This window comes from Charadrius vociferus, unplaced genomic scaffold (assembly GCF_000708025.1).
Source record: "Charadrius vociferus isolate BGI_N301 unplaced genomic scaffold, ASM70802v2 scaffold188, whole genome shotgun sequence".
In the NCBI taxonomy this organism is placed as follows: Eukaryota; Metazoa; Chordata; class Aves; order Charadriiformes; family Charadriidae; genus Charadrius; species Charadrius vociferus.
Genome location: NW_009649706.1, coordinates 751,401 through 766,984, shown reverse-complemented (window position 1 = coordinate 766,984; position 15,584 = coordinate 751,401). Strand labels below are relative to the sequence as shown.

At 35.7% G+C, this 15,584-nt stretch overlaps 1 protein-coding gene across 1 annotated transcript in view; it reads right to left on the bottom strand.

Moving 5' to 3' along the window:
• Positions 1 to 15,584, bottom strand: part of KDM4C (lysine (K)-specific demethylase 4C) — a 273,932-nt gene that overhangs the window by 204,794 nt on the left and 53,554 nt on the right. The window contains exon 7 of the mRNA XM_009890665.1: positions 11,628 to 11,765. Within this exon, the coding sequence (XP_009888967.1) occupies positions 11,628 to 11,765 (138 nt within the window). The remainder of the gene's footprint in view (positions 1 to 11,627; positions 11,766 to 15,584) is intronic.

Sequence of the window (15,584 nt, the reverse complement as noted above, 5' to 3'; positions counted from 1 at the left end):
GAGTCACCATCCCTGGATGTGTTTAAGAGACATTTAGATGTGGTGTTGGGGGATATGGTGTAGGGGAGAACTTTGTAGTGTAGGGTAGATGGTTGGACTCAATGATCCCAAGGGTCTCTTCCAACCTAGACAATTCTATGATTCTATGATTCTATATATGCATGTGCTACACTGCCAACGCTCTAATGCGTTAGAAGTCTGCAGGTCTGTTTCCCTCATGCAGCACATGGGGCAGTGTTACATTGCAGAGGCCAAAGATCTATAGTACATAGTGGTAAAAACTAGAAAACTTTTCATAGATTCTTCCTTTCAGTGATTTGGCCATAGAAACTGATAAATATTATTAATAAGGTTCCATCTTTTATATTCTTATGGACCCTGTTTTTCTTGGAATCCAAACAAAGTATGTGAGGGAGAGGGCAGAAATATGCTAATATCGCAATTATTATAAGTAAAGATGCTTTACTGAAATCCTGTAAGTTGCAGATATTCATCACCTCTTTATTTAGATTTACTGATCAATGCTGACTCTTTCTGATGACTTTGTAAGCAGAGAGGGAAAAAAAATCCAAATACACAATCATTTCCTGAAAGGACACCACTGCTCTCTACTGTCTTTTAGAAGATACCCTAAACTGTTTCTTTTACAAGATGTTCAGTATTTAGAGATCATGCACAGAAAAACTATGGAACTATCCTGTTTTCAAAACACTATCACCATTCAATGGAGTCATATATGAGGCATTGCTGATAACTATTCTACCTATATACGCATGAAACACTTTTACACCAACCAACATAACACATTTCATTTTTTAAAAAAAGATGATAGAGAACTGCTTGATAGCAATTATGAATAAACCAATGACTTTGAAAAGAAAAGTATTCAGAAAAGAAAGAAGAATTCATTTAGATTGCTCTTGAAGCAATTTATAAACTTTAAATAGTGACAAGTAAACCACATACAATTTTTAACAGCTGTTGGAAAGAGCATTATGGGAAGGTAAGCCGTGTAAGAGTACCTGTGCTCAGAGTCCCTAAGCCCCAGCTGCAAATATCAAACCTGCAGGATTGTATATGATTCAATCGGAAAACTAACTGGCATGTCCAGAATTCACCATTACCTGCTTTGCCGAAAGACTACACTTTCAGTGCCTCAGCAACCTATGTCCATTTTTTCTTCACAGTTTCTTCTCTCTCCATTTCACAGGTCCTCATGCATCTTTTCCACAAAACTGTCTCTGTCTTGAGTAGAGCGATGTTTGAAAATGAGCTGAAGATACTTGCTATTTTATAGATTTAGTCATACCAAGTAGCTTAATACTCTTATTGTTACTAGCAGCTCCTCTATCTTAAAAAAACATGAAATTTAGCCAAAACTACAATTTAACAGAGTTAGAATAAAAATCTAAAAATAAAATCCTGTGTAATTTTTTCAGGAAATTACTTGAATGTGCCAGCTTTCAGCTAAACTGTTGTTGCACCGAAGTTAACTCAGACTGTAAATGCCTCTATCACATCAAGCAAAAATGAAAATGCTCTTCCTCTTACTCCCTGCAAACTCTAGCACATGATATTTTTCATCTTTTTTTTATTATCTCTTCGCAGCTATATTCCATGCAGGGTGTGCCATTTCAACTCTTACTTTTTTACTGTTTGTTATTGTTTATTGTTATCCTGATGTCCCAACTGCAAAAAATGTAACCAATCATTTACTTTTAGAATCACCCAAGATTTCTTCCAAAGTCTGATATTTGTCATAATGCTGTTACTCTATTTAACAGTTTCTTTCATGGAAAAAGCATTTTAATAATTCCACCACCTCCAAGCAACTCGCTTTGTAATCACAGAAACAGTAGGTAGTTCTATGATGTGCAGACTCGAAGTCAGGCATCCGCGTTTGTTTCACTGACTTTCTTGTGGATATTCTAGTAATGGTTAGACTTTGCCTCGATGAAGTGTACAACAGTGTCTTTTCTCTACCCAGCATGAAACTTGTACAAAATATAGTAACCTCGAGAGCCACCCCTTATTCTTTTGTCCACTTAGACTGACTAAAAACACTCTTCCTCTTACACGCAGCCAAATCTAGCACATTATTTCTTTGTCCTTTTCTTATCACTCCTTTGCAACTATAGTCGCACATTAGAGGGAATTGAAGATGAAGTGAGAACAGATATAAGACTTGCTTAATTAAATGGGCTGTGGCAGCACTCTCTGCAGTTTCTAAATATGTGGAATTTCTTCAGCAAAACTGTACTTTTTCAGAAAAAAGTACTAGACTTATTTTTAAACTTCAAACGCATTTGCCAAGGAATTAGCTCACGGTCTATTTCAAAGACATTCAATAGACATACTAAATGCCACCTACCTTGATTTTCCCTAAAATCTTGTCCAGTCTTCGTTTCTAAGACAGATTCTTATATCCTGATTAACAAATTAATGACTGATACACTAGGCCAAGTATATCAACACTCTCATCATCTACATAAAGATGGGAGAGCATAGAGAAGGATTTTGTTGGGTTTCTTGGTGTCTTTCCCCTTTTTGAGTAAGTTTTTACTGTCTCTTTCTTGGTTCATTGGAAACAGAAATTTTAAAAAAGGCATGAAAAAGAAACAAAATAAAATTGCCATACCTCAACTAAAGTGCACAGAAGCACACTTTACCGAAAACATTAATACATCTTTCTGTTTGGTTTTAATATTGTTACTGAGTTAAGAGGTGATTATATACATAACCTCAGGGAAAGATGTCACCTTCAAGGTGACTGATTCTACCTTCTCTCCCAACAACTTGAAAGTGGCTAATGCTTCAGGCAGAAAGACAAAACTTAAGAACTAAATACAACCACACTAGCACTGAGGTCTTAATTCAATTTTTTTTTTTCTAGAAAACATTTCAGAAAACTATTTCAAGATGTACTTCGATAACCTCCTGTTTGTGAAGACTAGCAATATGTTTTATCTAAAATCAAACCAGTACAAGCTATACAGTTCATTTAAGATCCTTTTCAAGAATTTCAAACCTTAAGATTTTTTAACTTGTAGCATGCAAACAGGTCCTATTCACTCAAGTGGCAAGCACAGTGGGGACACCAAACCTGCAGATCAGACACCTTCCCATATTCAGCTCCTGTTTCACATATATGCTAGGCTACATAAGCTCATTTGTACTAAAAGTAACACCTACACTTTATTTGCCCTGGTGTAGTTACTCATACAAACCTTCTATACTGCTCAGACTATGTCAAGGATTTAGAATTGTGTATTTATACCTGCACTAGAGGTGAATCCTGCAGAAGGTCCCAGTAGAAGATGTATCAGTTAACTGAGGGCAAATCCTCTTCACACAAAGCTTTATCTCTATATATAGAAGACAGGAAGAAGAAAATAAAGGAACCCTCCCCCAAAAAAACAGAAACATTTGTGTTCCAGATAATGTCAGAGACCAACAGAAACTGCATGGAAGAACACCAGCAGAATGGCTGCTAGACACTTCCTTCTGGTGGCAGCAATTTACTACAAAATCCATGAAACAAGCATATTTCACTCTTCCAGCACTAGTACAACTGGAGAACATTGCCTATCAGTACTACCTAACATTAGAATTACGTGCTACAACTGTGAAGATACAAACTCTCTGAAGGTTCAAACTCAGAGTCAAAATGGTTGGGGGGTGGGGGGGTGGTCGGGAAGAGAAAAAGAAAAAATAAGAGTAGTATTTAGCTGGGGGAGCACTTGGTTTAGAAGAAAGGTTGGGGTGCAGTGGTTTTAAGGGAGCTGAACACTAACACTTTAAGTAATCTTTTTGCTTATCGGCATAGGTTGCCTCCCAGTGTCAAAATACCAAATTATTCTAGCAAGGCTACAGAAATTGCCTTCCTCTTCGAGTAGAAGAATGCAGTTAAATTTTAGGATGAGTTTTACTTAGGCAAATGGTATAAGTAAGAGAATACAATGACAGAGGACTCACTTCAATTGCCTGGGCATGCAGTGACACCTGAACCACTTTCTGGTATCTGTGACATCTGCCTGAGTTCTAAATTACACTGGATTCATGGAGGTTGGTACTATTCTGGCTAGACAGAGCAAGGCAAAATATCTAACATATCTTAAACGGTATTGGACACCTGTGTTTCAACAGCTGATTCAAGTCCAGACACTCTATTTTGTGAACCTCAAATTTAGAAAATAATTTCTTAGTTCAAATTCTTCTTTCTTGAAAAAAACTGGAATTAAAGTAATCTCTCTTTACAGGCTGTGACATTAATATATGGACAAATGTACCTAGTGACAATAATTTTTCCTCAATAAATCAAGGATAATTATAACCCGCATTCTGATGAAAAGTAAGGAAAGATAAACTGTATTGATTTACTCAAAATTTCATATAAATTATATCCTGAAAAGACAAGTTTATTGTAAATTATTGACTTTTTCTATGAAAAAATTCACCTCATTGTTTCGTGAAATCTGCTATAAAACAAAAACTCCTAAACATCCAACAAGTATGCCAACTTGGTACATTTATTACTTTGATAAATGCGACTTCTACAATATCACCAAAAAAAAAATCAAAGGAAAATTAGATTCCACCATTTCTACTCACTCACAGTTGCCAGAATATACTCCAACATTTAAAAACTTATTTTAAGGAATTCTCCTCTCCTTACTTCCTATTCAAAACCACAGTTAAAAAAAAATAACGGTTTGATTTTTATTTAGTAAAGCAGCACAGCTTACGTGAGACCCCTGTGCCAGAAACATGCATGCATAACACATACTGTAGCATCACACTAAAAAAAGTTAGGCTAGATACAGACAGAGAAGATTCATGAGGATCCACACTGAACTTCAGAACCACAGAATACACTACTCATAGATAACAACAGTACTTGCACATAGCGTAGCACAGACTGTGAAAACACAAAAACACAATCATATGAAGTTTCAGATTATTAACTTACTACCATTTGCTCTACCAAAACAGGAAAGTACAAAAAACAATAGAACATAATTCTCTGTTACATTTACAGGTAAAAATATTGCTATTATTATTATTCCTGTCTACTGCTAAACCTGTTACAATTCTAAATTCAAGATGTCACAGTACCAGAAATATAGAAGTGTGCCAAGTTACTGCCCACTGGGAGACTGATAGTCTTCCCATTACAGCAATAGATTTTAAAGTGGAAAATTTTAGTAGCTGCTGTTCTCAGGAAATGCTGAATTTGTGATGTAAGAATCAAACAGGGGCAGTAGATAATGGCAGTAAGATGGACAAAAACAAAACATAAGGAACAGCTGAAGGGAAAAGAAATATACATAAAGGAAAAATAAAGGAGAACATTCCATGACAACTATAAAGCTGAGAGGACAGCATGGCACTACAATTATGAAGTGAAATATCAAACTGCAGAATGCATAGTATTTGTTCTGAAGTAGTATACGAACATCAGGACCTGAAATGGAAAGCATGTCTCCTTCCTGAATCCTTGTAAGGTTTCATTAGCAGCCAAGTCAACGTTATAAAGGTGGCTAATTATGAATTCCAGCAAGTAAAAGCACGAATTTGTACATCTTGAATGATGTCTTATCACTGCAGACTGGTACCAAATGTATCAACATGCAGTGTTTAAAAAAAGTTTCCTTGACAGCAGTACCTAATTCAAACTAATAAACTAAGGTGATAAAAGAATCACTCATGAGCTCATACACACAGCTATTTCTGAGATTCAGTACTAAACACTGCTGTAGGAGTAGCAAGATACTTATTAAGCCTAGGCCTTTAAATCATTCACCCACATTTAAAAAAAATAAAAATAATGGGACAACTGAATAGAATTTTTATTTTTGTTTTTAAACAGACAGCTAATATTTTACTGTACAAAAGCAACCTACATACAATCCTCGATGAAAAAATTATTACCCCAATAAATTATGAGAGGTGGAAAAGTGCTTTTGTGTATAAGTGCAATTTCTTCTCTGATAAAGTTATTTAAGTCATATATATTGTCTCTCAATATATATTTCATAACAAATATATTGTCTGGATAGCACAAGCTGGACACGGCTGTCCTCAAGACAATGACTCTCTTTTACTCAAACAAAACAGGATACTAAATAACTTTTCTTCCCTTTGAAACAGTCATAACTGCTCGAGGCTGCTGCAGCACCAAAACAAAATATCTTCACAAAGGTCTCTAAACAGTCAAGCTGAAAATCTAAGCCAAAGTTTCATTTAACAGCCTGTCAGTTTTTTGATGTGAAGCTAATGAATGCAGTGGCAAACAAATCCATCAAACCTAACATCAAAACAACTGCACTTCATCCCACCAAAGGGAAAAATACAACCTGCAGGCCAGCACTTTGATCTAACCTATCCACAGAAAACACGTTTTTAAGCAGTTACCACTGAAGAATATGCATGAGTAATTACTGACTTAACTTTACGAAAAACAGTAATAATACTTAAGTAGCCCGAGCTTCAAGTAGAAAACGTTGGTAGACTTCTCTCCTCAGGTTCCATATATCAGCAAAACAAAAAACTTTCCAGCAGCAATATCTGAAAACAAGTCACGTCTTAAAAGGAGCTGCAATACAAAGGAATCATTATAATGACTAGTAAAATCACCTAGTGTGACTCTATCCCTGATAGAAGGCACTAAAATTTACATATATTTATACTGAGTGAAAGTCACCAAGCAGTGCCACAGAACAGACACAGTGAGCAATGACAGCAGTATTTGGAAATGCCAGTGCTTTCTCTGAAAGCTTTTGAACGTACGGGTATCAATTTGGGCAAGGGGTGACATTGAGTTCTGAGAGACCCTGACACAGGACTTGGAAAAGCAACAGACATGGGAATGTGGGGATTTAAACAGTAACAGGAGGAAAATGGAAGGAGAGAAACTAAAATAATCACCACCGCATAAAGAAGAATTAGAGAGCCCCAACAATCCCGCTTACATCACCGATCTCCTGGATATTTCCTACACAGGACCTCCATCTCAACCCAATTCTCTGTTTTGTGAACTACCTTCTCCAATCAAGCTTAGGTGGGACTATGCAGCCCAGAAGCTCTACACGAGGTCAACAGATGTGCTTTTAGGGGGGATTCCCTGTAATCAGAAACTGATATGCCAATATCTAAGTTTTTCAAACCTTTACAAAATAGCAGCAAAGCAAAAAAAGGAATGCCATGAAAGAAAAAAAAACCCTGCCTGTACATAAAAGCACAGGATCTTATTCAGAATGTAAATCTGTTTCCAGTTCTCAGTATCAAATTAGAGTACATAAAGTTCATTAGTCCTATCCCACCAGAGTTAAAATTTGGACAGGTGAAAATCATGACTGAGAACCCCAGTTTTGGCACATGTAAGTGAGCAGTGTTGCACTGTGAGCCTTGTATGAGGGCAACACTGGCATTCATAGACATAACAATTACAAGAAAAGTATAAAATTCATAAACATAGATGATCCATAGGTTTGGAGGTGGGGGCAAAGAGTGTCGTGCCCTGTAGCTAATAAACATCAGGAATACAAGATTTTTCTCACACTAGTGAAGTGTCTTTTATCCAATTGCTTCAGAAGGATTTTAATTTCATTAGACATAAAAGAATTACGTGCAAATATTTCTATCCAGCAATCCTAATACCCAGCAATTCTAAATATTACGCCATATTTAGCACCCAAGTTATCTACTCAGCACAAATCAAAGTAGATACCTACAAAGTCTACAAGCTAAATGCCAATGGCTCGTCTGCTTTACCAACAGTAACAAAATGCACTGGAGTCAGGAAACCTGAAATGCACTTCATGAAGCCACACATTTCCAGCCTATTCAAATAAATGTAGTTCCATTCAGAAAGTGACAAAATTCACAGAAGCCTGAAGAAATACCCTATCTGCCCATATTGTGTACCATTTAATTTTTTTAAAAAATAAATAGCATTCAACAAATTGAAGTTATAGGATGATGAAGATGATTAAGAATATATATAGCTTAGAGTGCCTCTTGCCTTCACAGAAGGCAAACAACCAAAGTACTTGTGAGCTGAGCACTACCCACTTTCAATTCCCTAAGTCCTGCCATTAGCATATATTAGCACTTCAACAACACCCCTCTGCACCACGCCCATTTGCCAAGCATCTTCAGGACAGCATGACTGGTTCGTTCCTTTCACCAGTATCTCCCATTTCTCTTCCTTTCTGTTCTTGCCAGTGGAAAAAGACAGCAAAACCTACACTCATTCTCCCCTGGAGCTGGGGGACTTCTAGTATAGGTGTTATTCCGCCATTTCTGCCTCTGCGTAATTCTGTCCAACTTAATTCTGTCCAAAAGTGAGAGAACAGCGGAAAAAAACAGCCAAGCTGTAGCAAACAGCACACTGGAGGTTCAACCTGGCATTACTTTTGATGCGTCGTCCCCTGAGTGGAAGTCTTACACAAACTCTAGAAAACAAGCTGGTTGCTCCCAACTACTACAGGTAGTACATAAGTCCATATATATACATAAGTACATATACGTAAGTACACATAGTGAAACCAAGATCATGAGTTTAGCATTTTTAAAAACAGAAAACAACTTTTGGAATTTGTATCCATAGTCTTTGCTTTACCAAAGTTTCCAATACTGAGGGTCTAAGTGATCTGCGATTTAACATTTGCAATCACTTTCACAGAATCTTTAACACCACCTGATTTCATGCAGGAAAGCAGTATCATCACACAGTCTAAATACTTCGTACCACTTTAATGGAAATCTTTGCCCTATTTTTTTTTTTTTATCCAAAATTAATGAAGAATGAATATTGACTGTACTTTGGGATTTTTTCTTTTTCTAATACAGAAATCCAGCTGTAAGCAATTAGAAACTATTCTGTAGAAAGGCAAATAATCAGTCATCAGTATACAATATTCTCTAAGGAGAATACAGCAATGAACTGACCTAGATATTGCTGCATTTTGCTGATGCAGGCAATTTCTGCAGTACAATACAGGGAAACCAGGGGATCTACAATACTTTTTTCAGTTAAAATTCTTGCACATAGCACATACAGAAAGAAAACAGGTATGTTAAACACAACATCAGTACTCTGAAGAACGACAAGTGGGAATGCAAGGTTGCGTGGTGGTTTTTTTCCTTCCAAATGAAATTACCAGAGCTGCAAATAAAACTTACTGAAATACCAGTATTCTTTGGGCAGATAGACTTCTCACCTTTTTAATTAATATTTTCAGGAAGTTTCCTGAGGTTGTGATAAAACTAATCATAGCTATCCTCATGGTTTTCTAGAGAAACAACATAATCAAGAAACAGAGTACCCAATTTGCAGTAACTCCATAACTTGTGTGTGCTTTGAAATTGTAATATAATTACAACCAAAGAACAGATAACCAGTTGTAATACTTTCTCTGTTTGACTCGTTTATCCTATTTGTACAGCATAAACAACTCTACGTAAGTATTATGAAGAATTATTTTACCACCTTTCCAGTAGTTCTTCTCTTCTTACATATTGCAAGTAAAAAACATAAAAAACCCTCGTATTAGAACTTCCTAGGATGTTCTTTTTCATTTAAAGAAAAGAAAAATAAACTTTAATTCTCATTCTTGTGGTAATAAGTAATAAAAAATAAGCAAGTAATATTAAGCATTCTGACCATTTGCCAAAGAAACCAGAGTTCACATTTGACAATGGTATCTAAGGTTTCTCTATAGAGGGAGACTAGCCATTATGGTTTCAGCTGCCACTGTGAAACTTACAGACATTTAAATTCAACTGCAGACACCACAGAACTACTTTAATTTCTTATACTATATAAGCACAACACTGCTCCTATGTGCAATAGCCAAAGCACAGAATTCAGTGTCTTAAGACGAAAATTTTATCCATATGCTAGAGAATTTTGACTAAATAAAACTGTATTTAGAGTGTATATGCCAAGATTTCCTAGCAAAAAAAAATCAGAATTTCAGAAGCACTTTTGGAGTGGTGTAAAGGAATAAAATTTTGTTAGCTTTAAAAAATTATCTCCTAACTCCACTGAATTCTAAACATGACATTAAGTTTACAGTATGATACAATAACTGAGAGGCACGCTGGAGGCATAAAACATTTAATAGTTTGTACTGGTGCAGCTGTACACCAAAGGTAGACAATTTTTTTAAAACATAAGAAATATGAAGCCTGCACACTGAAAGGGATGTAGCTGCAGGTATCACTACCTCAGCTTTGCTACATCTGAAGATAGAGTTTCCCATTCTTGAAGTTCAGCTGAATCAAGTCTAGAGCTGCAACACATTCTTACCTTTTAAAATCCAGGACAGTTTTACCTGCCACAATTAACTCATATGTGTCCAGGCCCATATTCCTCTCAGAGTTGTTTCACTGTACAATCTATACAAATTCCAAATTATCAAATACATAGATATTTTTTTTTAAATTAACTGTACAGTCAACACTTTATCTGTTGGCTATTAAAAATATCACTTTCCCTTTTAAGGTAAACACCAGCCTGAACATATTAGATGCATATTGATGTTTTCAATACTTTCACTACTGTTAATGTATGCATATAGAACACATGGAAAAAAATACCAAGAAACTTTTTCCTTTCAAAGCCTATCCAATCTCATTAACTATAATAATCAATAGTGCCTAGAATCGTAAAGTTCCTCTACTTGAGAACTTTCTCATGACAGTCTTCCAATCCCAAGTGTTTAATGAGAGTTGACTATTATTACTTAACTTTTAAACCTGCACAACTGATTTTGCATTTCATTCCACAACATCTTCTTAGCTAATATATTAAGCAAATCCCTATTGAAAACGTTTTTTTCAACAACAAACAAGTCAATGCATATAATGCCTCTGACTTGAAACATTTTGGGAAGCATAGTAACCAAAGCTTATATAAACCATGACTCTGAGAAAAATCACAGAATACTGAAAAAGAGCAACAAACTTTTGCTGAACAAATTGCACTGTCTTGATTTTGTATATTTACTCATACGCCGTACGTGAAAATAAGCAAAAAATATATGCCTTATAACAAAATTTCAGTCTAAAATACCTTATGTAAAACAGACCTCATTTTAAAACCTGAAAATATCTACTCTGAGTTCACAGTTCCTTTATTATTTTGTACTACAAGATATCTCACAACACTAAAGATGAGAGCAGTTGAACTTTTTTCTTCAAACTTCGTTTGAAGTTTATTACTTACAGTCCTTTCCAGGTATCAAAATTCCTAGTGTAACTAAAGTGCTTTCACAAACAGTAGAGCTTAGAGGAGGTTTAAGAGCAGAAGTCAGTTGTCTTCACATATACTAACCTCAGTATATGTAGCTTGAACTTAAAAATATCCATAAACAGAAATGGTTTTGAAGAACGATATACAGATTAAGCTGCAAACAAAACTCACTACTAAGAGGAGTACACATTTCTGGAAGTATAATACCCACTAGAAAAAGAACAACTATAAATAAAACTTCAATGGCAGTATAAGGTATTGCCTGATCTAATAGTTCTCCCTTTCTCATCAGCTTCCATAGATTCTCACAAAGAAATAAGCACAGGAAAGACTTCCATACAAATCAATTTTCTGCAGTATGACTTACCAACTTTGCTGCTTTTCCATAATCAATCCATCGGATGGTGGCAAAGTTTGTTGACTCTGCACAGTTAAAACCATGGTTAAATCCTGCATGGTATCCATATGGGAAAGTAATGATAAATTCTCCTGCCTCTTGTGTAACCTATAGCATAAATAAAAACAAAAACTCTAAGTGAACCACGTTACAAAACCAGTTCTGCTCCTGAAGCAATGAAAACAATATTTGCCTTTGCAACTACCTAGAAAGAAATAATTTTTTTTCTCCTTGCACACAGTTGCCTTTTAATGCAAACAGAAATAGCATACTTGAGACAATGCTGTTTACTATAAAATACATAGCTACATGTATTACTTTACAAATTCAGAAAGTACTTTCCAAAAAGCTAATCTTGGAGCACAGGTTCACTGTTAATAAAACCTGGAAGTATAGAGAGCTACAAAAGACAGTGCAAAGAATCTATCAATCTGTCTGACTGAGAGGAAGCAGAGACAGGCTGGACCAAACACTCACAATGATCCCTTAATACTAGTACAAATTAACTGTTGAAGAAATTATTCTGTCCAACACCCTGAAGGTGTCTCTCTAGAATGGCACCAGGATGTTTCCTGGAAAGACTGGAAAGAGATCTTGTTCTCACTGTTCTCTCTCATACTTACCCATCTCAAAAACTATGGTTTGAAGACACATGACTAAGGGCCTGATTTGCCTTTTAAGTTACTTACTACTGATGATTAAGCATAAAGTAGGAGAAACTCTACGTTAATGAGCCTTAGCAGTTAAAGAAAACAATGTTCATCCCAAATGAACACACTGGATACATTTAGATCCTCTCAGATAGTATCTTTAAATCATTTTGGATAGGAATGGAGGGAGAAGAATTAATGACAATTACCCTGCACCAATTCTTCAGCCTTACAGCTACTAACACCAAGGGGACTCGTGCATTGGAAATGCCATGCAGAATGTCTCAATGTAAAGCCATTAAAACACCAATTTAGACATTACAGTAAAAAAAAATTTAATCTGCTCCTGTCCTTCCCCTCTTTCTCTTTAAGCACAATTTAAGAGAGCAGAAGAACTCTAGTACAACTGACAACCAGAATTCCAAATACCTAAAGGAGAAGGGGCCTGGAAGGAGATTCTCAAAGAGGAAAGGCTTGACTGCAGTTAAGCTCTGACATTGCTTTAAAGAATAAGCAAGGACTGCTCTGTTCTCTACAAGTACAATGAAAAGCAACTGAAAGGAAAGTGAGCTGAGGCCACTGACTCAACAGGAAATTATAGAAAGCAGAAAAAAAAAAAGAAAAAAACAACAACTAAAACAACACTGCCATAGTAATTATCTTTTGTATAGCCAAAAAGAAACCAAGTTCCTAGTAGTTATCAAAAATAGATACCAGATATAAAAGAATTCTAGAGTGAATTACTAAAAAAGTGGGGTAAGGTAAACAGATCACTGGTCAGAATATTCTCTTTCAAGAGAGAAGTCTCATCTTCCTATACTTGGATGGACTGCTGCTGTCCTCTGGACACGAAGAAAAGGAGAGACAACACTTCCTGTCAGTCACTCATATTCTCTCCACTCAGAGACAGATTTAATCTCTTAAACTCAAACCACCAAAAGAGTGTATCAAGGACAGGCTAGTCAGAGACTAGAAATGGCACTCTGTCTTCTGTACTATCAGATAAGAGTTAATCAATAAATTAGAATATTCAGAAGTAAAGAATTAAAAGAGATTCCCCATAGTCTGTTTGATAAGCCTTTTCACACGAAACACACATCAGATGGCAGGCTCACTAAAAAGACAACAGATCCATTTAAATGAAGCAAATAATCTCCTCAATGACTGACGACTGTTCAACAAGATGCATTGGCTGATTACAGGAAAATAAGGAGCCTTCACAAAGATTAAATAGGCTGTTTTCATTGTGTGACAATGCTTTGCATAAGCAATACATAAGAAAAACTGGAAGGACAAATATGACCCTTTAGGGAAATAAGTTTATGATTTGAAATTGCAAAAAGGGAGAGTTAAATTTTAAACAATCACCAAAATTAAAAGTCACAACTCCAAATACTTTTCTTATTAACATGCCATGTCTTAAATCTCAGCTTTTTTGCTGGCATAGCTGTCTTACATTCAATTTCCGCTTTTCGAAACCCCCCTTTCTCCTCCCTTAAAATTTTCATCTTACAGTTTTATGAATTCTTTGCTTGCTTTTTTTTTTTTCCACAATGCAAGAATAAACACATAGGGATAGCACTTCAAGCCTTATGTTTCTGATTGTATTATAGGATGAAGGAAAGAGAGGAAAACAAGAAAAATCTACTTAGCTAACAAAGCTAAAGAGTGAAATTGGATCTTCCATTTTGCATTTGCACTTTGCAAGGTTAATTTTTTGTGGGTTCATATTTAGTGTATACATGCAATCACACATACAGGTGCATATATTATAACCACTACTGTAGCACTCCAACAATCGCTGTGGGAGTGTTTAAGAAAGATTATTCTCAATGCTAACAATTGCAAAATTTATCTCAATACACCCTCCCACTGCTGACAGTTTAGCAGGTGTTCTATTGCAACAAGCAGCAGTTCAGCTGCCACCTGGTAGGCGTAGGCTGACTTATCAGCATGCAGCACATTTCCACTTCTATCACTTTGAGACATGAGAGATCACAGCCTGGTTCTCTCTATTCACTTTCTCACTGAATCCCATTAATTACAATTACAGTTGGGTACAGTCTGCTTCCTCCCAAGACTAGGTGACAGAACCAAACTTAAATATTTAACTATTTCTAGCACTTTTTTTTTTTTTTAATTAGAATACAGGAATAATCAAGGCACTGAAATAAGAACATCAACTCCCTTACCCACCTCAATGTATGGTGCTGAAAACAAATATGCTGGCATTCTGCAATATGCTACTTTAAACACCAACCACTGAAAATTATACTGTTCACAGAGTAATATTCTGTAAATCCAAAACTATAAATCTAGTTATAAACCCTTCCAGTTTGGAAGGTTTCAGCTGACACTTCATGATAAAGCACAAGGCTATGAAAGGAATCAGTACTTACCCATACATTACAAAAACTGAACTCAGCAACTATATTTCCATATTATAATATATCATTCAGAAAACAAACTATTTCTTATATGAATATAATTTATTCAAAAAAAATCTCGCTTTCCACAGCAGGCAGTATCATTCTAAATGCCTGCATTTTTTCAATTTTATACATAGGTTGATTTAAGCATGAAAAGTGAAGTAATATTCCAAAAGGCATACAACAAATCAGTGGCTGCATCCCACCTAAACGTCTACCTCACTCATTTCCTTTGTCTTACCAGTAATGCTGTATTTCTCAAAAGGCTGTTCTTATCAAGGAACCTTCTAAAATTTGCTTCCATTCAGTTTTAATAAAAGCATACCATATAATTGGCAGTACGAGTTAGTGCTGTTTTACTAGCAGTAGAGCTATTGATAATTATTGTAGACACTGATCATTGAAGTGTAGACATTGATGACTGGTGTGTCGATGCTTGCATGATTTTCATTTTGCTGCAAGATACTATTTTCAGAAGGGACTGAGAACATGTTGAACTGTTGATAAAGTTCTGTTGTAAAATTTCTTTAAAGACATACTGTCCAATTATATTTCCTTCTTCAATAATGGATTCACATCAGATGGCAGTACTTCGACTACAAAGTACAGTATGTCATAATATCATCCTATAAATTCTGAGATTATAGGATTTTGTATTCATTCACTTCAAATATATTGTATGGTGTAATGTTATATTTTGCAACATGCTTGTGCTGTTTTAGCTGGTGTAGAATTATTCTTCATAGCAGCTTTATGGGGCTATGTTTTGGATTTGTGTTGCAAACAGTGTTGATAACACAAGCATGTTTTAGTTCTTGCTGAGCAGTATTTGCACAGCGTCAAGACCT